The following is a 26,035-nucleotide window of genomic DNA, read 5'->3' on the forward strand; positions in this document are numbered from 1 at the left end:
AACTCCCCAGTACTTTGTTCTCTGCTCTGCTAACTTTGACGTTAACCAGCTTCACTCAGTCTTGAGGAGCAGTAGCATTTATTCACTGACAAACTGTAGGATAAACTTTACTCTGCTGCGATAACCAGCCACACCGTCACACACTCTCTCTCTTCTTCTACAGCACTCTATAGCACTGAGAGCGATGCTACTCTTCTAACACTGTGTGTACAGTATTCCCATGCTGGCTTGTTATACAGTCCCATTTTTGCCACGTGATAATCTGATTAAAAACAAAATTATTAAGGAACATGCACCATATAAGTACCATATCACCTTAAAGGCTATGTTACCCAGTGCAACGTGTGACTCACTGACATGTATTTAATAGTTTTTGGACAACAACGGAGCTCTGTATGGCACAGAGGAATAATATATAGGCTTTGGATACAAACACAATACTTGTATGTAGGATGAGTTTATTGTTGGTTTGGCTCTGCTCATAAGGTTTGTTGACAATAAGAAACATTTTGAAATGCACCAGCCTTATCTTTTAAAATGATATTTTGCCTCTTCAAAACAAGGCTTCAGGATCAGGTAATAAAGGCCCATATCATGCCAGTGGATATTGTGCTTTTGTATATAAAATATTCTTAAGCAGAATTAGAACAATTCAAACTGAGGAATTTTAACACCTTTTTTCTTGTAACTTGTTGATCATCTTGCAAAAGCTTTTCAGTTAGGAGTGATGCTACACATGACTGAACTGTTGCTATTTTTAAGGTGGCAGACATCACACTGAAATGTCTGGAAGCACGCCCTGATCAATAAGGCCTCCACCTCTCATACACAGAAGGCCTAAATTAGAAAAAATTAAGCGAGCAAGAAAACACCTTATATGAAGAACAGCATCATAGGCGAAGCAAAGTCTGAAAATTAATGATGGTGGAGGACAAAGACAAACCTGAGGTTCATGGTTGCTGCAAAACAACAATGATAGTGTGACAAATTGTTTTAGATTTGTTTAAGTTTATCCAGCAGCTGCACACACAGCTGTACCATCAGGCTATTGTGCCCTCTGCTGTCTGATTACTGCTATTAAGATCCACACATAAAAGTTACATGAAATTGTCAAATGTAACACACATTTAATTTGTCTTTTTATTTTTTAAGCATAATCACCGGACAGTCCTCACTTTCATTTGGAAAATATCAAAGAAGTCAGACAATTATAAAAGTGCACATTTTAATATAAAATGATAAAATGTTCCTGTTTTGTTTTGTGCTGTCATTGTTTCTGCTCATATTAAGAGGATTTCACAAAGTGATAAAGCATTTATTTATGTTTAATTAGTCTCTGATTGCTGGATTTTGGTTCAACCAAAGAGTCCTCCTTTCTTTGCTGTTGAATAGAAAAAAACATGTTATCATTCGCCATCAGCATTATTATCTGTTTTTCAGTCTATTTTTGTCTTCCAGTCACTCTGTTTTTGGAGCACATTACCTTTTTCAGTAACAGTGTACATAGCCTCCATGCCTGCTTGAATGTGGTCAGCGACGTGACAGTGGAGCAACCAGGTACCCGGATACTGAGCACGCATCTTAACTGTCTGAACAGGAAGAAGATGAGAGCACATGAGTCACTGGTCCATAATTTAACATTTATTATGTATGCTGAAAACAGTCAAAAAAGAAGATACTCTAGTTTTCCTGTAATGTATTAATGAGAAACTGGAAATCTGAATTTCCTTTTTTTCTTTGCTATTTAACATTTTAGCAAGGGACCACCAGTGCAGGGATTTTCAGCCTCAATTGTTTCGTATATATAATTCTAACAACACTGGATTTTGCTCTCTCTTTCTGGCTGTATCTTGTTAATTTATAAAAGTGATGAATCATTTTATTTTAAACATGTCACCTGCATTGGAAACACTTATATGTGTGTTTTTATTGTTTCTATTTTCTGTTTCTTTGCAGTTTTCCCCCAGCTTATTTTACTTTTTCTACAATTACATTCATCCCCTCTCACAATAATGATGTTGTTTGATGTTTAATTGCAACATTAAACATTTAGAGTAAAAAGCAGTTAAAGGCAAGTCACAAAAATTGAGGTTTTACCTGGAAGGTGGCTGGAAAAAGCTCAAACACATCAGTAGTGTGAGGACCTCCACCCAGCTGCAGAGCAAGGAGCGTTAAAGGTGTTATCGTGAGCACCAGAGTGTCTTTGTAACTATGATTGTGTGGGTGTTTACCTTATTTTTGTATGTTTTTACATACCTTATATTCCACATTGTGGGCATGCCAGTGCACGCTGTGTATGTCCACATCACTGCCCATTCCCATCAGGTACCAGTACACCTTATCACCCACCTCCATGAACAAGCCATTCAGGTTACCATACATATAACCATTAATGGCTGCAAGAACACACACACACAAAAAAAAAGCACGTTAACACATTAGAAAGAGAATTCAGAAACGTTTGTTTTATGTCTACAGTCGGTAATGTAACATTAAATCCCAACATTTCATCTTTTTTGTTAAAATGATGCATATAATAGTGTGTTTATCTCACCATGCATCTTGTTGCTCTCTATAAAGGTTTCATCATCCTTCAAGTTTGGGCGAGGGCTCCTGATGTGGGTCCTGATGTTTTGATCCAAATACCTGGAATATTAATAAAAATACAAATTTGACAAATACTGCAACATATTAATAATATAGTAATGTTATATAGTACGGCAGTTTGTGTCCCAGCATTGGTCCAAAAAGATATCGACAGTTATGTGTACAGTGTGTGTGTGTTATGCTTGATATGATGTCAAAATATGATAAAGATATTAGGTGAGATAAAATGGCTCTTGCTGGAGTGCACATTTCACTCTCAACTTAGATATTGACTAGCTGACTAGCTGAAGCCTCATATTAGCTTCTAATACATTTTACATGTATTTTTCACAAAATAAGGATTTTCCCATCACTCACATTGTAAATGAATTTGAAGGGGATCATTTAATACATACCTATTTCAGTGTTCATATGGGCACATGACTATTGTTTTAAGATTCATCCTTTAATGTCTAGTTTTAAAGTCAGCTTACCAGCTCTCATTTTCATCAAAAACCAGGAAAAGCAGTGCAAACTCTTCCACTTCTTTCTTCAGTCCAAGACTCCTGGAAGCAACACGGTTTACATAAAACTGTACATTAGCACTCTGTCAAAAGACATTACAAATAATCCACCTGCCTTTTCAGATATGGAAATCACACTGTGCATAACAACAGAGCTATTAACTGGTTCAAGTAGCTCTGTATCAACACTTACCTGCCCCAGCTACGGCGACAGATCACCAACGGACCAATCAGACCGCTGTACAGATCCTGGCAGGCAGAACGACCACAGGTTAGTGTGTGTGTGTGTGTGGCTGAGTGTTGTGTGTTTAAGTGTTAATGTCAGCATCAGCATACCTTAGTAACATCCACAGTAGAGTAGTATGCTGACACAGAGCACTCTTCCTGCTCTGTGGTTGGTCCTGTATTTTTCGTAACGTACCAGTAGTAGGTGTGAGTCTCACCTGTGAAAGGATCCAGTTCAGATTATTAAAGCTTTGAGTCCTATGTCAATATCAGAAAACTGAAGTTACACATTGTCCAGCAGTGCTGAATGGAACACCTGATGGTACAGTGACTGAGACCAACTTACATACACAGCATTTAGTTCTGAAGACTGACCTTTGATATTCTTGGTACGCACTTACTTCAGATATCTTAATTCGTATTTTTAAGTGAGGGCAAACAGAGTTACAGAAGTTTATGTTAATACTCATTTGGCAAAAATTACTCACAAGTCTGAAAATACACAAGACTAGAAATGTAACAGGTATCCACACACAATACACAGCTCTTTATTTACTGTATGGTGTATGAAGAGCCATGTAAAAAAATGTTGACGTAAACTATTAAAGGAAAACTTCAGCTTCCAGATTTGGCCCACAGGTCGCTATTTGCCTACCACTGCAATTAGACCCTGCATCATATGAAATCACTATTCAAAAAATGTGTATAAAATGGTGGCGGCACTGCTTGCTATACTTCTCAAACACTTTTTGCCTCTATAATCTACTGTAAACCTGGAAGCATTAACAAATTCATAAGAAAAATTCCAACAATGAAGGAAAACACTGAGAAAAAAACAACAAAAAGAAACAGTCTACGAGCCAAATTGGTCATTAATTTAGTCTCTTTTCCATGTTAACAACCAGGAATAGTAAGCATTCTGGGGGTTTATGTTAACTCAAATAATTTTAGATGCTTTTATCCTGCTTGTCTGTACCTGGTTTAGTGTGGTAGACATCAGGGGTTTCTGTCTTTACTCCGTGAGCATGGATAGAATAAGGTCTGGTCGCCATGTTCTTAAAAACAACCTTCACCTTGTCCCCGACATCAGCGTGGATCATTGGACCTGAAAGAAGGCAAGATATTCCAGCTACAAGATTAACCGTTAACTGCATAACATGTCATAAAGTCCATGATTATTTGCTTTTATTGTAGAAATGCTGCAGTCATATGGTTAGAACAGAGCATTTATCTGGATTAGTATTTAATCCTCATGCGTTGCTCTCACAGCCTACCCATAATGCCGAGATGTTCCATATCGGGTGATCTCTCCTTCTGCTTAGTGAACTTGTCGTTAGTGAACTGGCGGTAGACCACCTTCTTGTAACGGGAGCCTATAAACCCACCCTGCTGGTCTAGGAAGACAGGAGCAGGACTGCAAAGGGAGAGAGGGGGGATTTATTTCTAGTAAATAAAATGAAGGTGTGTGTATGTAAATGTGTGTATAAAAGAATGTGTGTTTGTTACGTTATGATAAAGAAATATAAAACATTCAAGACAAGAAAAATAATAAAAATATCTCAAATATTTACAGGACGTGAATGATTTTTGTCTGTGCTGCCAAATAAGTACATTGTGAATAGTGACAGAAGAGAGATTTTGGACTTTGTGTAAATATACTGTATAATATAAGTAAAATATTGTACTGTAAAATCTGTGGGGGGATATTCATGGACCTTTACAACATTTCCTGCTGTGGTTTTGCAATGACGGAAAGTAACTGAGTACGTTTAATCAGGTATTGTATTTAACTACCAATTTTTTAGGCAGTTGTACTTGAGTTCTCCCAGTTTCTGCTACTTTATACTTCTACTCTAAGTATTGTACTTTTTCCTGCTAAAAATGTATCTGACAGATACATTAACCCTTGCAGAGTAAGATTTAGCACACAAAATACACAATAAACTATAAAGTATGATGCATTGTTATAGAGTGAACAACATTAGTATAGAAATCAGTTTTAAATTAAGTCCACCTCCATGAGCTGCCACATTTAAAAGCTGCTTATATGTTACTGCATTAATAATAACATTGCAGTAATGTAGCATGATAAAACACTCTAAATGAGTACTTCTACTTGTTATACTGTGACTAAGTATTGTATGCAGTGGTACAGCTATTTTCATGAACAAAAAAGTAAAGTCTTAAGACGGGATATGTGCCGGCAATACTTTTGCATGCCGCGAAACATCTCGGCCTCCCAGGTACGGTTTGGAGAGTAGTCCCAGTCCATCTCCATGGCAGCGATGTAGTATGTTTTGGAGTGGAGCATCGTCTCGCCCTGACGCTGAAATACACTGCACTTCTGTACCGTGTAGTTTGCTCGCATCCCGGCACGATAATGGTTCAATGTAGCAGACACCACTTCAAACTGACCTGAAACACACACAGTGATCACATGTGTGGTTCAATACAATGCCAGGAAACATTTTAGATTTTTTTGGAGCATGATTAACATAATGTATGTCGTTTCTGAAAGGACAGAAAATGAAACATTGTCTATTTCAATAATTTTTCAAGCAAAAATGTTAACTGGTCCCAGCTTTTAAAATGTGAGAATTTGTTGCTTTCCCTTTTGTTAGTAATCTATGGCTTTTGGACTTTTAGTCAAACAAAATAAGATATCGAGAATAAAAATGTCCCTGTCTTTTCCTTCTACTAACTATTAAAGAAAAATAATCATATTAATTAATAACAAAATTAATTAGTTTCAGCCCCATTCTGGAGTCTAAATCAATGGTTAGTTTACTCTGTTTGTGTGTGTGTGTGTGTGTGTGTGTGTGTGTGTGTGTGTGTGTGTGTGTGTGTGTGTGTGTGTGTGTGTGTGTGTGTGTGTGTGTGTGTGTGTGTGATCTTGTACTTATATAATTGTGAGGACTCCAGTTGTAGACCTTCCAAGTGAGGACATTATGGGTTTTTAAATGTATGTTTTTGCTGTTTCTTACTTCTTTGAGAGAACATTTGAAGTAATTGTTTTAGAGTTTAAGTTTGGGAGGGTAGTGGTTTAGTTTAGGTCCACCGGCTATGATGGTCAAACTTAGGGGATGTAATTTAGTGTAGTGTTTAGGGTTACAACCTGGAGGTTTGTCTTATGTGATATTCTCTTGTACATGCTTTCTTTATTTTTCCTTTGGTGATATTTAATCATTGTATGTGAGAATCGAATTTGAAATAGTTTTGTTTCTTGTATTTTGTAATATTGACAAAAAATTTACAAACTATATAGTGGAAATACACACAGAGAGCGTCATGTGCTGAATAGCACAATTGGGACATACTTCACATTACAACAAGTGCTTTCACAAGTATAGAAGTACAGTGGAAAAAGTGAAGGACAAAGAAAAGCATACCCATGCTGTCTGGTTCCATAGTAACTGTGTGTGAGATGTGAGGGAAAACACTGATGCTGTCTCGTCTGTTCTGGCGGAAGAGGAAGCGGTTTCCCTGGAAATAGAGGCTGTTGATGTCTGTCTCTGTACCCAGTCCTGACAGGTGCCACGTTACTTTATCTGCCTTACACATGGTCAAGCCTGGGAGGTTCCTATACACAAACCCATTGATGGCTGAGAGAAAGAGGGAACGACATAAAAATAAAATACACAGTCAAACTAATAAAACAGTTAAGGGAAAAGATTAAAAATGTGTTATGTGCATCACACACAGTGCATCTGGTTGCTCTCCATAAAGCCCTCGTCCTCCTTCTTAACCGTGTTGGGAGCTGTAGCGTAGGTCCTAATGTTGTCATCCAGATACCAGCTCAAGTTTTCATCAAACACTGTAGCCAGTAGGTGGTACTCTTTATTATAGTTTCTCTACATGAGAAGAAGAAAGAAGCAGAAAAGGAAACGTGTTAAATTATGATCTGGTCGGTATATTTATCTTATAATCATAATGGTCATGGTCAAGGGGGCTGGGTGTGATGACCCCTGTTGTCATGTGGGAGTTTGTATGATCTCTAGTCAATATCTGTCCCCTGCAGGTGACTTAACCTTTCTTAACTGACCATCATCTGAAAAAAAACATTATGAAAAACCTGACAGAGTGGACCGTCATGCAGACATACACAGATGAAATCCAGTGTACTTTCACTTTGAATATCTGCACAAAAGCCAGTTTCATTTGATTATCAGATTGACTTTGACTGAAGTCGACACATATGCCATTATACACTGCAGCTGCAGTGACTCATAACTGCCTTTATGGATGCATTATTCAGCCATGACCACTTCTTATCCAGGTCTTAAGCCTCAATAAATGTCAAGGCTTTAATCTTAGCATTGAAATTCTCTTGTATCTTTTTCTCTGCTTTCAAAAATGTATCTGTCAATTTGAGCTGCTTTTTATTTGAAGCGTTTACAACAATTAAACAGTCAAACACCTCACTATTCCTTCATTGAGCAACTCCATCACACTGTACAGATTATTATTAAAACACATAATAACCACTATAATAACCACAACTGAAATATGATCTATTAAAACACCCATCATATTACAAAGAAATATTTTTAAAAATCTGATTTAAGTATCATCCATCCTTTAGTGTTTGTCTATCCTCTCACCTGTGCTCCTTTCTTCAGAGATCCAGGTCGACAGACAAGGAGGGGTCCAACCAGTCCAGAGTTGGTGTCTTTGACAGGGTCCACTCCAGAGTAGTAGAGATGGGTCAGACAGTCAGCCTCCCCCTGTACTGGCCCAGCTCCCACAGGCACTGACCACTCATAGGTGTACACTGTCCCAGGTTTGACCAGGGCAGCTGGAGGAGTGGTGACCACCCCTGAAAAGAGAAATGTATATATAGAGAAAATTATTATGATTATGATAAATAGACTGTAATCAATGTTTGCTAACTTGCTTTGGTGTTGTCATTTTACATGCAAGGATGTTTTTAAAAATAAAAATAATATTTCTTGTAGACTCAGAACTCAGTGTAATACAGTCACTAAAGACCCAAGATATACACTGCAGATTCTTGAGAGTTATGATAGCGTTCCCTGAGTTCCCTGAGTTCCTATTTTTAATCACTTCCCGTTTAATGATTTATTTTTGTTTGTTTGTTTGTTTGTTTGTTTGTTCTGAATATGTGAATCACTTTGTGTTATATCGCGATGTATGAAAATTGCTATACAAATAAAGATTGATTTATTGATTTATTTATTTATGTATTAAAGGTGAACAGTTATTTCTCTACTCACTCGGTTGCTTTTTGAGCTCCCGCAGCTTCTTCTCTGTGTGGGACTCTGAAGATCAGAAGGAGATTAAAGATGCATGAGGGAGACATGAAAAAATACTGAGGATGTTCTTCATTTATCATGTAGTGATCATAACGGTATGTGTGATTATTAACCTTCCAGTTCATTGTGATAGACCGTCCCATCCTGCTCTATACTGTACTGTACACCATGTGGCTGTATACTGTAAGGCCGGCTGGCTTTGTTCTTAAACACCACATTAATTGTGTCCTTCTCTTCAGCACGCAGCACAGGACCTGGAGAGATGGACACACACACACACACACACACAGACACACACACACACACACACACACACACACACACACACACACACACACACACACACACAGACACACAGTTTACTGATTTGTTAGAAGTTCAGGACAAAGATCCTCTAGATGAAGTATAGATGGGGAAAATCTGACATATCCAAAACAAAATTAGCATCCGGACAGTCACATTCCAAGAGTAATCAGTAGCACATGGTAACACATGAGAAAACCACCAATTAAATATGAAATGTGTCTGATAAAGACATTTCAGACAGATCAGGCTGTGAAATTGGAAACAGTGCAGCCCTGACTTTCCCACAGCAAGGCGGTAATAAGATCCTGCTGATGGACTCTGAAAAACACATCATGAAATGGAGGCTTGGTCTTTGTTAACTGACAAACTCAGTGAATCATTAACGTTCTTTTCTTTTAATGTAATCACAACCATGAAAATTGTTATGTTAGATATTCAAGCCCAGCCTGAATTACCCAGAATCCCAAGGTGTTGCTCCTCTGGGCTGCGTAGCATCTTTGTCATGAAGGTGTTGTCAGTGTATTCCACATAGCGAACCTTCTTGTAGCGGCTTCCAATACGACTTTGGCCTTTGGTTACAAACATGTCTGCCTCACTGTAGACACACACACACACACACACACACGCACGCACAAACACAGTTTAGAAATGGGATTGGTCTGTTACAGAAACCATTGCAATACAAATATATAAGTGCATGTGTAGAAACTAACGGGTCAGTTGGTGGCGTAGGAGCGTAGTCCCATACTTCTTCTTCTGCAGCAATGAAGAACTGTCTGAGCTCACCATGTGGACGGGGCTTATGGACGTTGGGGAAACATTTCTTGATCTCAAATGTAGCCTGCATCCCAGCTGCACAAAAGCACAAAACAAAAGCTCTTAGCCTGAAATATAATGTCTTTTTATTGAATCAAAATCCACCATCTTTGAAATTATCTTAAACTTACCCATCAGATGGTCGTTAACGGTGCATGTCAGCAGCCAGTGTCCAGGGTTGTCAGCTACCATTTCAGCCAGAGTGCTGCTGGCAGGGAAAAGACTGATTGTGTCTGTGTGGTGGTTCTGAGTAGTCAGGATCTGACCGTGGAAATGAACTGAGTGCATGTCCACCTGCATAATTGTAGATAAATGACATGTAAGTAGGGTTCAGATTTGGTGCTTGTTAACAAGATGTGACATAAGATAGCAAGTTGATCCAGTTACAATAAAATACAAGCTTAATGATCAAAGCAATCGTATGTTCACAATTTGGTTTTAACAAACTATCTGCGTGACAAGAATTGATTGTGGAGAGAGAACAAGTGTCTCTTTGATATTTGAACGTACATACAGTCTATAAAGTACATAACAAAACTGAGGAAACCCCTGTGTAGTATGAATAAAATGTTAAATCATTCGATATTGTACCATCTTACAATAATCATAGTGTTTTCAAGGTGAGGTGAAGGGTGTTTAATCTTACTTTTAATTAAAAACAAACAGGTTAGATATACTTAATTGAAAAAAAGGCCTGAAAGTACAACCTTAATACAACAAAAGTGAGTACACCTGTGACTTTCAGACACCAAATGAGAAGACTAGCTTGCATCCTTAAAACTATCTTAATACTGAAAGAATGTTTGAACAACACAAAACGTGTATTACTGAATGCTCTACAACTTATTTTTAATGTTTGGAGTTGGCAAAATACCATTAAACTCATTTAATGGTTGTCAAAGCTTTCCAGTCACTTTTAACTTTTTCATATTCATTACCTCATTGCCTAAGGCAAATAAATGCCAGTGGATCTTATTGCCTTGGCACATGCTCAGTCCAGGCAGATTTCCGTACAGATACCCGTTTATACCTGCAATACACAGTCAGGGTTAACACTTGGTCAGGGTCAAATGTGACCCATTTTTTCATTTGAGAGCTGTAAAATCACCATGTACATATGTATTTCTTTTAGTCAGACTTTTCCTTATGTGACTCTCAGTATCCAAAAATGGAAATAAAATTCATAATAGTTTTAATTTATGTGCAGCTGATATATATTCTTATATTTGCAAATGTACAAATTTGATCTGTGTTTATTTAAAAAAATCAAAAATCAGCATTAAAACATATTGTTGTATTTGTGTATCAGTGGGTTTGTATAATGACACACTCTGCTCACCATGCATCTTGTTGCTCTCAATGAAGTCTTCATCTTCTTTCAGGTTGCTGGCAGGATTAGTGATATATGTCCTGATGTTCTGATCCAGGTACCAGCTCATGTTTTCATCTGACACCATGAAGGACAGAGCGTACAGATTTGCAGACCGGTCTCTGTGCACCTCCACAGTTCCTACAGAGGAGAACAGGGACTCAGTCTGTTGTTTTGGGGATATTCAATTATATACATTAATATGAAATTCACAGTTTAATGCATTGTATATATTTTGTGAGTTGTATGTTTTAAAAGGTCAGATGTCTTAATTGTTATTTTGTGTATCGCCTCGTTAATTTCTATTTATTTTTTTAAAACGTTCTGCTGACATGTTTGTTGTCAACATTTTATAATACTATTAAAATAATAATCTATGTCATCAGACTTGGGATGTCTTGTCTTGTTGGGAAAATGTCTACATATATGTGCAAATACAAAAATACTTAAGTATAAAATGTATATTCTGTTATTTTGATTTAATACACAGAGAAATGTATACATGTAATTATTCTTGATATATTTATATCTAACTTCTGTTTGCGTTTGTTTTATATTGCTTCTTGTTCACCCTGTTGACTGTAATTTGATGAATTTAATCATTTGTGAGATACTGTAGGTTTGAAAGGGAACCAGTACCTGGTTTACAGACGATGAGGGGTCCAATCAGTCCTGAGTTAATGTCTTTTACGGTGGCCACATGGGAGTGGTAGAATCTAGTCATGCAGTCGCTGTCATCTGATTTTGGGCTGTGTGATTCTGCGAGGGTCCACTCATATGTCACTGTTGTGCTGGGAAGCACGGAGTCGTCCCGCTTCTGCTCTGGAGGAGTACCGTCTGGGTACAGGGCTCCTGAGGAGAAAGATACAAACACAGAGTCACAGATGTGTTTATCAGCCTCTTCAGTCTGTCCATGCACAGTCCGTTCCTCACCCTCATTGCCTTTACTGTAGTTTAGTCCATGTGCGTGGATGCTGTATGGTCTGGATGCAATGTTCCTCAGGTGGATGATCATTGTGTCTCCCTCTTCAGCCGTCAGCAGGGGTCCCAGGTAGCCCAGCCAGTCCGGCTTCATCACTTCTGTCCTGTAGGTGGCGTCACTGTACTGCTTATAAACAGCTTTCCTGTAGGTGGAGCCGATTCGCTGGGGGCCTTTCTTCAGGAAGACTGAGGCCTCTCTGCAGAGAGATCCAGACACAGAGAGAAAAAAACAGTGGGTCAGGGGTCAGGATCATACCATGAATATGAACTGAACTCATATCCACCTGTAAGTCATAGATGCTTTTGGTTGATGCCAGCCTCCTGACAACAAGATGTGATATAAACTAAAGTGTGTAAATGTGCAAATTTTGTAAAAACTCAATTAAAATGCACTGAAAACGTTTTTGGACATCGATAACAGACAAATCACAACGTTGGTTTCACAAACTACCACCAGAGACAAGAAGGTATTGTGAAGGGACATTTGAAAGTAGAGTTGCAACTAACAATTATTTTTATTGATTCATCTGCTGATTATTTTATTTATTAATGTATTACTGTAAAAACTGATCATATAACATAGGGCAAAATATCTGCCACAATATCCCTGAACTCAAGGGTTTTTAAATGTCTTTGACTTGTAGTCCAAAGTTGCAAAATGACATGTGCTTGTGTGTCTACCTGTGCTTTGCCTACTATGACATGTTGAATTATCTACTGTGAAAATCATAACAATACTATCAAAAACACATAAAAACATGTTATGATCTTGAGAATACCAGACTTGACTTAAATAAGACGAATCAAGTCAATATAATATAAAAGTTACTGTCTTTTTAATGCCAAATCCCCTTTCTCTTTTTTGTTCTTACAATCCACTGCAGCTGAACAAGAAAACACTTTCTGCCAAAGCACAAGGAGGTATTCATTTCTACTAAAAAGATTAACTTTGGAGGATATAAACTTTATATGATGGCTCAAATGGCTGAAACATCATATTATTTTAATGTATTATTATACTCTTTTAAAGATGTTGCTCAAACATGATCTTTTAATAGTCAGTTTAAACAGCAGGAATGATTACAGCAAATAAAACCTCTTTCATTTGGGCACCTGAAAAATTGTGAACCCGGAGTTTTGTATTTTGGTTGCTCCATTTTGGACAAGCACCAGGTGTTGCGGGGCTGAATGGACGGTGTAAGACGTGTGTACTCACTCATCCTCCTGCAGTGTGCGGTTCTGTATGATATTCATCCCACTTGGGGCATAGTTCCAAGGCACTTCTTCTATCCTGATGAAGTACTCTCTCCTAATCCCAGACACACATACTGCTGCACAACACAGCAACAACAACCCCAGCCGATGCATTTTCAGCGGTACACTGCTGGCACTTCACCAACTACAGTACAAGTCCAAAGCAAAATAAACAGGAAACAATACAGTACTCCAGCAGAAGATAATGATAAAGATGGAAGGTGAAGACAAACGACAGCTTTTAGTTTTTTAGTGTGTCTCAGAGACTTTAGACCTTCTGTGTCTTTATACTCAGTCAGCTGACCGACAGTTAAGCAGGGCAGAGAGGTAACTGACCAACCTATCAGAGAGGAAAGAGCTGTCTGTTTGATTAAAAGTTACATAAGAGCAGACAAAATTTTACTCAGTAACGTCCACCTGTGGTTGTCAACATGTGAAGAGATCAGATTGGACCTTGTTAGCAGGCATCATATCTGAGCTAACGTATTTTCTCTTTGCTTGTGGAAATGAAGCCAAAATGCTGTTTGCCAATGAGGAAAACACTCTGACTTTTGATCCAATCAATATTAACTGCAAATGGTTGAAAAAGACAAAGAAACATGCATTGAAATTCAGATTTTGTTGTTTGTAAAGTTGCACAAAAAACATATTTCACTGCGTTGACCCAATCCACTGAACCAGTACTTTAACACTCAGTCCCATCTACATTTCAAGTCAATTAAGGACAATTAATTCTACTGTCAAGACTGTTTTATCATCATTTTAATGTTTTTAAAGTAACTTTATTCAGTAGATAAAACATTGAAATTGGCCTCCACACATGGCTCAGATTAACTGTTGAAGGGTCCCTTCTCTAAAAAGGATGCTGTTCACGCCTATTGTCAAATACAGTGCTCACAGCAATTTATATGTAGGAGCTTCACTTTATTTTTGACGTGCACAATCCAACTGCTGCTGCTGTACCAGAAAATGACCTGGCAGGAGCTGGAGTCTTCCTGTGTTTGTGATAATTTGCTTTATTTAGAAAAATGCATCATATCAGCACATAATACACTAAATATGATATATATGCTATATGATTTATTTATGGATTATTGCTTATCTAGTGGGTAACATGGTAAAGTGAAAACACGTATTTCCAGTATGATCCCAAGATGTTAAATGTTAAGACTGCTGACCACTGTTTTCCTTGATTTAAATGCATTATGAACATTTCACTGTGTCCCAGTGTCCAAATGTTGACTCATCTTAAGAGGTATGACATTTTGACACAGGATCCCTCTTTAAGACAAAGCCACAAGATGACGTAATGATGCAGGACTACGCTGATATTGTGCTAATGATATAATGAAAAGTTACTAAAATGCAACATGACACAGTGAAACAGTGCCCACTTTGCACTCCAGATAGCCACATCATGGGTGAGACTACAAAGATATTATAAAGTTATTTTCTTTAAAAATTGGTTCATAGCTCCCTTGATTTACTGGGCTTGGCTCTCAGGGGCAGAAGCCACATTTACTTAGTTTGGGTCCTGAATGGATCAATAACAGGCAATGCTGGAAAGTCCATGACTCAATCTCTAGTCCAGGAAATGATTTCAAAACACTAAGTTGACTTCATGCATATGCACACATACAAAAAAAATGAAGAAACATACACTTTGACCTATGTCACATAAGAAAATATTACACGTCAGTGAGCCTCCTCCTCTGTAGAGTGAGTGAAATAAAATGGTTATTAAAAACCGAAAGACACACACACAACACAAATCTTGTATTGCGACAGAGGTGAAGGAGAGTCAATTATGCATACACATCTAACTCTGCTGCATGTAAAATAATGTTTATTTTAATGTCTACTGATATCGGAGGATTTCAGGGTTAATGTCCTTTTAACCTGTTTGAAAGTTTTTGTGAGATCAGCTCCAACTTAATGACTCACTGTGATGAACTTAAAATTGAAATAGTTTTTTATTCAAGGCAGCACAAACAAAACATACATTATAAAAATATGTCACTAAAATATATATAACATGTCTGTTAACACTGATCTAGCATCCGAAAGACACAAAGAAAACCATTTACAACAAGATGCTTTGAAAATGAAAACAAATGTACAAACACACACAAAAATATGCTCGTATAAAGAGATCCAACACACTGTAAAAAGGTTGGAGCCACAGGAATAATACAGGATCATGATAATCTTGAGGCACCTTTAGAAATTAACATCATGAAAATGTGCATTATTTCTTGCAAGGACACCATCAACAATGCCAGTGAAATGCCCACAAGAGTTAATATCATTTCCAACATTATAAAACAATATGTTGCAGGCATCTTCATATATTTCAAAGACTATGTCATCTCTATCCACTCCCATTATGTTGCTAAATAATAGTTTGTTCTCTTCTTCTGATAGTGTAGCTGTTGGGTTTATAAAAGTATACAAAGTACACGGTATATGATAACGATAATAATAAAACTGAGTGACCCTGATATTCAGAATATAGGTTGTCCTGAAGTAAATGAACAGTTGTTACTAAAATGTAGAAACAGGTGCTTTTTCCTTCTTTTTTAGCTTTAAAAAAAACAAAACAAGGCACAAGAAGGTGTCTTTTTGTTCTTAAGACAACTGACAACTGCGCAAATACTAATATAATAATTATCATCATCATCATCATTATTATTATCATTGAGGATGCTATTCTTTCTTTTTATTATTTGTAAATGCCTGCTGAGGCTTCTTTCACTAGGCAAAGTAAAGCACATCCTCCTTTTTTCTATGTCTCTATGGCTTATACAGGATTCACACACCTACGCTATTATGCACAAATATCCTGTTGCCTTTGAAATGTCTGCATAGTGATTTTGCCACTTTTACAGGGCAAACTGGAAGCTTGAAAATATAGCAGTTACACTGACATAGTTGCCAGGTGTCCATGATACTGCAAGGTCAGTGTGTTTAAGTAGAGAGGCTGTGTGTTGTGCTTGCACACATATACACAGTGCTGCTTGCAGACTCCTGCGTATGCATGTGTCCATTAATGAGCTGTATGTGTGTGTTTTTATTTGTGCACCCACACATGTGTTAGTCTAAGCGTTAAGACTGTACTCCTGCTTATAGCAACATGGTCGGCAGACGGCGTTGACTAAACCGCTGCCCAGCTGTAAGAGGCAGATGATGAACTCCAGCACAGCCAGGGCCAGTAACACACACAGCAGAGTCACGTTCCACTCTACAATGTGAAGCGGCTGGCTACACTGTGACCACGTGTCTGGCTGCCGCAGATACCTGAAACACAGAGAGTCAGTCAAAGAAAGACGGTGGCAAAGGTGTAACAGATGCAAACAAGTTGGTAGAAATGAGGACGTTGAGTTTGGCATTCTTAAAAGACTATTTTAAGTTATTGAGAGGAGGAGCTGGATGCTTTTAAAACTGAAATTAGCTACCAAATATACAAAGACGTGTCCTGATGTGTCAAAAAGGTGAAGGCTGAACGTGTTATTCTCTATATAGTATTTTCAGTAGTATTCAGTAGCATTGTTGTACTTAATAGGGTTGAAACTAAAGATTGTTTTCATTCTAAATTAATCCCTCAATAACATTTTCAATCTGTGCATTAATAATTTAGTCAATGAAATGTCAAAAATTGAAAGCATAATTGTCCTGAGAGAGTGTCTACAGGTGTCTTGTTTTGTCCATAGTCCAAAAACGCAATTTACAACAATATAAAACGGGAAATCTTCTCATTTGAGAAACCAGAATTGACATTTTTCTTATGATTAAATTATTATTGGATTTCCAAACTTTTGTTGTAGATACTGTGATTTATTATTGCACGTCCATAATGTTAGGGGACCATTAAAAAAACAGGAATGGTTAAAATCCAAGGAACAGGGGTTGAATAATCCTCACTTTTAGACACATATGGTTTACACCTTAAAGAGACTGAATCCTGCATTACCCATCATGCAATTTAACAATGAAACAATGTTTGAGATTTCATTTTATAGGATTTTAAACCTGACATCTGGTAGATAATCCAAAAGATGTAATGCTATAAGATGGTATAGCAGTTTAATAATAAAAACTTAGCTTGGTGCATGCAGTATGTTTACATCAGTTTACACCACGATTTACATCAGTTTACACCATGAAGATGGTGACGAGGATGTATAATGACACATCATTCCTTCAATAAATTTGCTGTTTGCAATGTAGTTTTAATCACAGTTTACTTTGCAGAGAGATAACAAATATTTTACATGCTTCTCTTTGCTGCCAGTCGCTACTTTCAATAAATAACTCTTTACCCCCTATATCACTGTCTTTAAAGCTCCAAACGTCTTTTGTCAGTCAGTTGAAGGCAGGATGGTTCATATGGATGGACTGAAATGTGCTTTAGCTTTGTAATCAGCAGGTTTTATTCACCAGAGTACTTAACATCATGATGTATGATGATGCATCATTGTTGCATTAAATTCAATTAAATTAAAACCTTTACTTCTGTAGTGGTACTTCTGTTTACAGACATTTATTGATTAATTATTGACTTCCTGAAAAACACAAACACAAACTAACACACACACACACGTTCACATTCCTGTTCCTTACCTGCCCCACTGGTCTTGAAAGGGGTATTTCCATCCGTGACTGGTGAAGCACCACGGCCCCTGCATCAAGGCGAGCCCTGATATGACGAAACAGTAGCCAGACCCCACCATGCCGACCCCAGCTGCCAACACTGACCCACACATCTGAAGAGCAACACACACACACACATACAGAGATTTTTAAGAAGGAGGTTCCTCCTGTTGGGAAGCATTTGTGTGTCTGAATTTAAGCTGCTTTATTTCTCCATTTCATAGATAAGAAATAGAGGCAGCTGCTCCTGACACACACACTGACACACACACTGACACACACACACACACACACACACACACACACACACACACACACACACACACACACACACACACACACACTTCCGCAGCTGTGCATGTGGCTTGAGTGGTGCGAGCCGAGCTTACTTTGTCAAGTGTTAGCTAACAATGGGACCCTTGTTGAATTATCATAGCTGGATTAGCATTAGCATTCCACCTTATAAGGACACAGTGTTAGCTGCTGGCTTAATGACAACTGTTTAGTATTATTCACCAAGTGGGGAGAAAAAAAAAATAGGAACACTGTGAAAAATCTACAAGGAGTGAAATACATTTTTGGGCCAAAACGCCTGATAAAAAAACAGAAAGAAACAAAAAAGCATTTGGAAATGAAAAAGTAGCTGTGTTATGTGTGTGTGTAATTCAGCATAAACACAGTATTTAGTTTAAGACATAGTTAGTTTATCATTATCTTGCACTGTCTTATTCAGACTGTAAAACTATTCACAGTTTGCTAAGTTCCTTACCATTAAGCTCTCATTCCAGCAGCAGCCACATTTCCCCAGAGTGATGAAGACCACAGCTGGAATCAGCATCTGGAAGCACAGAAAAGTACATTTCTTTCAGTATAATTTCCAGACAAAAGCATTTTCTCTATTTTTTAATTTTTTTTCGGGGTGAGAAAAAGACAAAGATTAACACAGAGTATCAAGCTGTGCTGTTTTAATCACATTTTGTTTTTTGTTAAGTTTTGATTTATCTTTTTTAGCAGTTCGAAATATTTCAGTATCAGTCTGACAGTGTAATTTCCCACTTTACACCACCACCTACAGCCCCACATGTACCTGCATGTATCATCAAACTGTTCTGTAATTATGTTTGTAAATGTGCACTATTCTGCCCTATATATTGATGCCTAACTGCATTTCATTAAAACACTAAAACAAATCAGTTTTGTTTGTACAGCCCCAATAACAAACTGCAACTAACAAATATTTTTATTCTAAGAGTCCAAGGTCTTATTTTGTCCACAACCCAAAGATATTCAGCTTACTTTTTCTATAGATGTTACCATCATCTAAAAAGTAAAAAATATAAAACATTGACACCAACCATAAACAACACTACATTATACAAATGTTCTTTACACTACATGAAAACATGAATGACAATCTTAAGTATAACACAGTGTGAAGAGGCTCCCTGACCTCACCTGAAGTGAGATCCAGCCCTTATTTGAGACTTCAAACTAGAGTCCTTTTAATTTTAAACACTGTTTCATTTGCTTATTGAACGTAAAACAAACACTTCCTCTATAGTAAGAGACATCATCTCTTCATCTTTAGTGTAATTTATTGTGTACACAACATAAAAAGTGTTGCATGGTCGAAAATGGAGAAACTACTTTGCTATTCAGTGTCTATCATGACCACTAGAGGGAGCCTGTCGTGACCTAAATTAAAAGGGTTTATCCTCTCTGTGAGGCCCAATTAGCTAATGTCAGACTTTGTGCTTTGGCTTAGTTGGGCTTTTAAAGGCATAATATACATGCCAACATAATATTTATGATATTCACATTAATCTTGAGGCAGAAATTAGTTTTTGGACTGAAAAATGTGACATTTGACCTGCTCTTGGTGCAACATTGAAAATCAGCATTAAGACCATGCATCTTGGACCATAAATGTCAAATAAAACGTTAGTGATAATCCATTTTATAGCTATAATAGTGTATTCTGGTAAGAAAATGTTGGACTGAACTGGTTTATGTACTAAAACTACTGTCACTGAGACATAGTTGACTGTACTGCCATAAAGTCAGGACATGGTGGATACATGAGGCAAATTAAACATGATTTATGGAACATGCAAATAATGATGGGCTAACAAGGGCACTGGTAGCATAAAGTACAGTCTGCACTCCTGCAACAGCTGAAATAGAGTGCAGTTGTGTTAAAGGTCTGAATGGGGAAGAACTGCAGTGGAAGAGATAGAGATAGAGATAGAAAGCCTTTTAATATATTGTATTTTATTGGTAGTTGATATTTGCATATTGTATATTCATTTGTACTCATCTGTCAATGTGAGTAATCTTCTGTACTGCTTTGGCAATATAGATATCTGATCTGCCATGCTAAAGCTCATTTGAATTTGACAGACAGATAGAGAGAGTGGTAGAGATAAAGACAGAGATAGAGATAGAGAGAGAGATAATTGGAATCCTGAATCTGTTTGTTTTAGAGTTCAACTTTTTTTACTCCCCTTCTCTTTCCTGTGCTGCTGTCTCTTCCAGTGGACAGGGACTCTTAATCACATCCTAACAGAGAGAGGAAGTTCCCAAGGTTTTACACTACACACACACGCACACACACGAGCACGCACATACAAACACACACACACACACACACACGCACGCACACACACGCACGCACGCACGCACGCACGCACGCATGCACGCACGCACGCACGCACGCACACACGCACACACGCACACACAGAGATCACAGCCTTGTTACATACACATCCTGGTTGTCCCCCTAAAGCACTGTCCTTTAGTAGAGGCAGAGAGAGAGAGAGAGAGAGAGAGAGAGAGAGAGAGAGAGAGAAAGAGAGAGAGAGAGAGAGAGAGAGAGAGAGAGAGAGAGAGAGAGAGAGAGAGAGAGAGAGAGAGAGAGAGAGAGAGAGAGAGAGAGAGAGAGAGAGAGAGAGATAGAGACACTGACGGAGGGAAATGCACAGTGAGAAAGAAATTGAGGAAAAAGAAGGAAAAAGGAAGGAGGAAGGGAGAGGACTAAAGATAGCTTTCTCTCAGAGGGGTTCGGTGTGCCCTTTGACTCCTCAGCATTATGTCATGCACACAAAGAAAATAAAAAAACAAGGATAGCAAGAACAAAGAAACACAAGTTAAGACAAATCCATGTATGAAAATCTCTTATCATCAGGTAGCTCCATGACCTCGCCAGAAGCAAGATACAAGACATTATTTGAAACAGGCTCTAATAATAGGACTTTATTTTTGAAAGTATAATCTTATATTGATAAGAAGGCTTATTGTTTTGTGATATGTTCAATTTTTCTATTTTAATTTGCTATTTTGAAGTCAGTTTTTTATAATTCACATAAACAAACTTTCAGCTGCATAATCATAATCTTTTCACTGTCATTGTGAAAAATCTGCAAGTAGTTCATTTTACCAGCAACTTAATATGAAGAAAAAACATAATTTATTAAAGTTTCTTCCTGTGGACAATAAAATACTAAGGCAGAAAAATGTTTTAAAGCTCCACAGTTAGCTTCTGCAGAAATGAATGATTAAACTGTCCCTCTTTTCCTCAAGAAAGTGAAAGATGCTTATCTGCCTCAGTCAAATCAGCTGAGAAAAATCCTATTTTAGAGTCAACAGAGTGGTAAACACACATTATGAGGCCTAATACCAATGGAACATTTTTTTAATTATAATATGTAGTTATGTACAGTAGATTTCAGTATTATTTCAGCTTGCTACCTGCACAAACTACAAACAAACTACTAACTATCTGAATATATGCATAAAGCACATAATGCATAGTGAAAATAGTGAAGTTTTATGTACCCAATGCAAGTATTCTGGTCAACAAGGTTAATCTTGTCTGGGGAAAATACAAATACAATCTCTCCTCTGTTTCTCTCTCCTTGAAACCAAACTAATAGAACAGCTCCTTTCTGCTCAGTTGGAGCATAAACCCAACAGATCAGCACCATATAGAGCAGATGGATTAACGAACTGTGTAGCCACACAACACTCCATTGTTCTCTGTGAACAACTGCAAACACCCTCAGACTGAATGGTGTTGAAGGGGAAACAACTGCTATTTATAATTATGTTGGGTTTATTGTGCTTTCTTATCAAAAGATATTAAAGCATACAATAAACCAGAATTAGTCAAATCAAATTATGTGGATTAAAAAAGCGGGATAGCAAGTTTTAATCAGCATTACCAGAAAATAATCAACACAAACAGGAAAAAAAAAAGGTTTCAGTCAAGATGATAGACCACACTGCCACCACTGTATCAACATGTACCAGTGTTTGTCTCTATTTCCACTGAATAAAGCAGTAAGGGGGTGATCACACATTTTCAGTGAGTGTGACTTGACTCTATACTGCTTTTCCAGAGTTTAAGTGCCACATGACTTGTATGCTTTCAAAGAATTTCATTCATTTTGGTTTAAAAGGAGAAAGAAAGTGCAAAACACAGTTTCAAAGTATGTCACACTCGCCCCAGATGAAAAGTGACTCATTAGTTTCAGTGAGTTTCTGCCTCCACTGTGACTAATAATGATTAATTCAAGCACGTGGCAGCAATGACCTCAGTTAAACCTGCATCAGCCACACTGATTTAGCCTCTGCCAGGCCAAAATAATCCGATCTGATTATCTATACAGAAACATGCTGCCCCATTGCACCAATACAAAACCTTTCATTTTTCTACACTTTACTTCTCTTTACACATTATAGTGAATTAGAATTTGCTCAAAGTGAAATGTTTTATTTATGACAAGGAGATGCTGCTAAGTAAAAATGTATGTATGTATTTATGTTATTATCCAATGAACCTCACATGTGACTGTTTAACCTCTGAAATAACTGTTGTCTAAAGCTGCAGCTCAGTATTGATGAATGTTGATTATTTGTTGGTTGTTGTTTGGTATATGAAATGGTGAAAATGCCAATCACTGTTACCCAAAGAGATACAACATAACATTTTTTGTTTTGTTCACAACCTAAAAATATTCAGTTTATTATCATATGAGACAAAAAACTGAAAATATTCACACTTAAGAAGCCAGAAGATAATTTTGGCACTTTTTTCTCTCAAAATGACTAAACAATAATCAAAATAGTTGGCAATTTTCTGAGTGTCAGACAAAGCATAATAATTACCCTTTTACATATTTTTTGATTATATTGCCATAAAAAGTTGTGGTAAAAACTGAAAAAATGTTAATATTTCAAAGTTTTTAAGGTATTAAACACTGTAAAGGTAACTTTATATTGCAAAAAGTTTAAGGTAAGGTATATGACACTAAAATTAAGATTCCACCAGAATGACCTGACCTAACCTAAGTGAAAATCAGATTAAATGGATCTTACCAAATCCCACAGTATAAATTATATATACAGAATAAATACAAAAATTAAATTAGCACAGAATTAAAAGAGTTTCACTTGAGTGCAGTTTTTTACTCACCAGCAGTCCTCCACCTCCTAGTCCACCAAAGTACCAGATGTAGCGGGCCAGGCGGTCGTCCTTGATGTAAGAGATTTCTGCCATGGGAAATAACAGCAGCAGGTTGCCCAGGATACAGCACAGGGCCAGAGGCAACAGGGCCAGACCCAAAGATCTGGCGAAACCCACCGAACAGCACATCGCTCACTCAAACACAACCACAGGGTGCAGAGGAGAAAACTGGAATGGACCGAGGAGAGCAGAGAAAGAGAGAGAAAGAAGAGGGGAGGGATGGGTCAGAGCAGCTGGGGAGCCAGGAAACAAAACAAGTGACGGGAGCCTGAGTGTGAATGTGTGTGTGTGTGTGTGTGTGTGTGTGTGTGTGTGTGTGTGTGTGTGTGTGTGTGTGTGTGTGTGTGTGTGTGTTAGTGTGTAACAGTTGAACAGATTCTCCTTCTTTACAAAGGGAGTTCTGCCATGACACAACGTGCGACAGGAAGTGCTTTCTACAGGAAGGTTACTGACCAATGGCTGCACAGGGCTCAGCCAGATATGAGAAATCCCACAAGTGTGTGTGTGTGTATGTGTGTGTGTGTGTGTGTTTCCCACAGTCTCTTAGGCAGCAGGGCCTCCCATAGCACTCGAAAGAATTAATTTTCCGCTAAATGACTGAGTCACAACAGGTCGACATGTTTCAAATGTAATCAGTGCATTCTTTCCTAATCCCTTTTTCCACATTACAGTATACAAGTTATGCATATATATCCTGTATCTGCCTATTAGTTTCTCAATTAATTGATTACACTATCATAAAGGACTAAATAAACCAGAAAATACTAATAATAATTATTATTTAATAATAAAGAAAATGACTCAACACTATTAATCAATTATCATAATGGTTGGCAATTCATTTATTGACAATCAGCTAATCCGTTAATCATCTAATAATTACAGCTCTAATATATACCAATCAGCCACAATATAAACCCACCTGCCAAATATTGTGTGGGTCCCTCTCGAGCAGCCAGAACTGCACTGACCCGTCGATGCATGGACTCAAGAAGACTTCTAAAGTGTCCTCTGGTATCTGGCACCAAGGTGTTGGCCTTTAAGTTCTGTAAGTCGTGAGGTGGGGTCTTCGTGGATGAGACTTGTTTTCGCTCATTTGGATTGAGATCCGGGGGATTTGGAGGTCAAGGCAACACCTTGAACCTCATGTTCCTCAAACCATTCCTGAACAGTTTTTGCAGTGTGGCAGGGTGCATTATCCTGCTGAAAGAGGCCACTGTCATCAGGGAGTACTGTTGCCATGAAGGGGTGTACGTGGTCTGCAACAATTCAACCATTTAGGTTTAGGTAGATGTCAAAGTAATATCCACATGAATGTCAGGACCCAAGGTTTCCCAGCATCACACTGCCTCTGCTGGCTCTCCCTCTTCCAATTGTGCATCCAGGTGCCATCTCATCCCAGGTAAAAGACACACACGCACCCAGTTGTCCACATAATGTAAAAGAAAACGTGATTCAATGATTCAGTTCTGATGCTCACGTGCCCATTGTAGGTGCTTTTTCCAGTGGACAAAGTCAGCATAGGCACTGTGACCATTGTGCAGCTACACAGCCCCATATGCAGCAAGCTACAATGCACTGTGTGTTTTGACACCTGTCTATCATAGCCAGCAATAACTGTTTCAGCACGTTTGTGCCACAGTGGCTCTTCTTGGGGGTCGGACCAGATGGGCACATGCATCAATAAACCTTGGGCACTCATGACCCTGTTGCTGGTTAACCGATTGTCCTTCTTTGGACAATTTTTACTAACTACTGCATACCAGGAACACCCCAGACAATCTGCTGTTTTCGAGATGCTCTGACCCTGTTGTCTAGCCATTACAACTAGGCCTTGTCACAGTCACTCAGATCCTTACGCTTGCCCTTTTTTCCTGTTTCCTGCACATCAAATTCAAGAGCTGACTGTTCACTTGCTGCCTCATATAACTCATCCCTTGACAGGTGCCATTGCAACAAGATAATCAGTGTTATATACTTCATTTGTCAGTGGTTTCTATTTGCTTTTGTTATTTGACTATTATAATTATTTTTTGTTTTGTTTGTTAGTCTCTGATTGCTTCAGTGATTAAGATGAAACGTTAACATCCCCATAACATAAACTTTTCAGAAAGAAAGAGATATTTAATTGCTTGATGAAAATACATTCTGTAGTGTTTCAAATAGAGTATCAAAGTATATACTGTATGTCCAAAAGATCAGACATGTTTTTTAACTGCTTACATTGAAGTTTAAAGCATTACATGAACTGAAAACATTTTTTAAATGGCATAAGTAAAAATAAAAAAAGCTTTTCAGCAGAAAATAAGAAGTTAGGTCTGCTGATCTCTCTTTCTAGGTCAAAATCATATAATAGCTCAGCAGGTCTATGTAGGGCTATAGGGCACAACATGAGTCCTAATAGTGCTGTGTCAGAAAGCCAGAAAGACTGTATGAGTGCATGTGTGTGTTTCAGAGGCCTAGGATGTTGTGACCCTGCATTTTAATCCAGCTGGAATGCAAAACATCCAGATAAACTGAACTGTAA

General features: G+C 37.9%; 2 protein-coding genes across 2 annotated transcripts; both read right to left on the reverse strand.

The window, feature by feature from the left end:
• Positions 1–1,122: 1,122 nt before the first annotated feature.
• Positions 1,123–13,625, reverse strand: cp (ceruloplasmin). Its single transcript, XM_062424800.1, has 24 exons — positions 13,297–13,625; positions 12,033–12,277; positions 11,739–11,951; positions 11,070–11,240; positions 10,669–10,760; positions 9,862–10,024; positions 9,628–9,766; positions 9,370–9,509; positions 8,722–8,862; positions 8,570–8,614; positions 7,937–8,151; positions 7,036–7,186; positions 6,725–6,937; positions 5,546–5,750; positions 4,610–4,749; positions 4,312–4,440; positions 3,447–3,553; positions 3,304–3,359; positions 3,081–3,152; positions 2,555–2,646; positions 2,257–2,396; positions 2,098–2,154; positions 1,484–1,589; positions 1,123–1,381 (listed from the first exon to the last, which is right to left on the reverse strand). Exons 1-24 carry the CDS (start codon positions 13,446–13,448, stop codon positions 1,356–1,358), a joined length of 3,210 nt encoding a protein of 1,069 aa, XP_062280784.1. The 5' UTR covers positions 13,449–13,625; the 3' UTR covers positions 1,123–1,355.
• Positions 13,626–15,294: 1,669 nt separating this feature from the next.
• Positions 15,295–24,531, reverse strand: tm4sf18 (transmembrane 4 L six family member 18). The gene is made up of 5 exons (XM_062423944.1): positions 24,431–24,531; positions 23,458–23,676; positions 18,754–18,822; positions 17,955–18,097; positions 15,295–16,631 (listed from the first exon to the last, which is right to left on the reverse strand). Exons 2-5 carry the CDS (start codon positions 23,635–23,637, stop codon positions 16,433–16,435), a joined length of 591 nt encoding a protein of 196 aa, XP_062279928.1. The 5' UTR covers positions 23,638–23,676; positions 24,431–24,531; the 3' UTR covers positions 15,295–16,432.
• Positions 24,532–26,035: the final 1,504 nt, after the last annotated feature.

This window comes from Scomber scombrus, chromosome 8 (genome assembly GCF_963691925.1).
Source record: "Scomber scombrus chromosome 8, fScoSco1.1, whole genome shotgun sequence".
NCBI lineage: Eukaryota > Metazoa > Chordata > Actinopteri > Scombriformes > Scombridae > Scomber > Scomber scombrus.

Coding starts and splice junctions, on each gene's coding strand:
- cp (XM_062424800.1), bottom strand. CDS start 13,448: ATGCATCGGCTGGGGTTGTTGTTGCTGTGTTGTGCAGCAGTATGTGTG. Junction 8,152..8,569: donor GGAGCTCAAAAAGCAACCGA/GTGAGTAGAGAA, acceptor TTCTCTTTTCAG/GGGTGGTCACCACTCCTCCA. Junction 7,187..7,936: donor CTCTGAAGAAAGGAGCACAG/GTGAGAGGATAG, acceptor CTTCTCATGTAG/AGAAACTATAATAAAGAGTA.
- tm4sf18 (XM_062423944.1), bottom strand. CDS start 23,637: ATGTGCTGTTCGGTGGGTTTCGCCAGATCTTTGGGTCTGGCCCTGTTG. Junction 18,098..18,753: donor GCTGGAATGAGAGCTTAATG/GTAAGGAACTTA, acceptor GTTGCTCTTCAG/ATGTGTGGGTCAGTGTTGGC. Junction 16,632..17,954: donor TTTCAAGACCAGTGGGGCAG/GTAAGGAACAGG, acceptor TCTGTGTTTCAG/GTATCTGCGGCAGCCAGACA.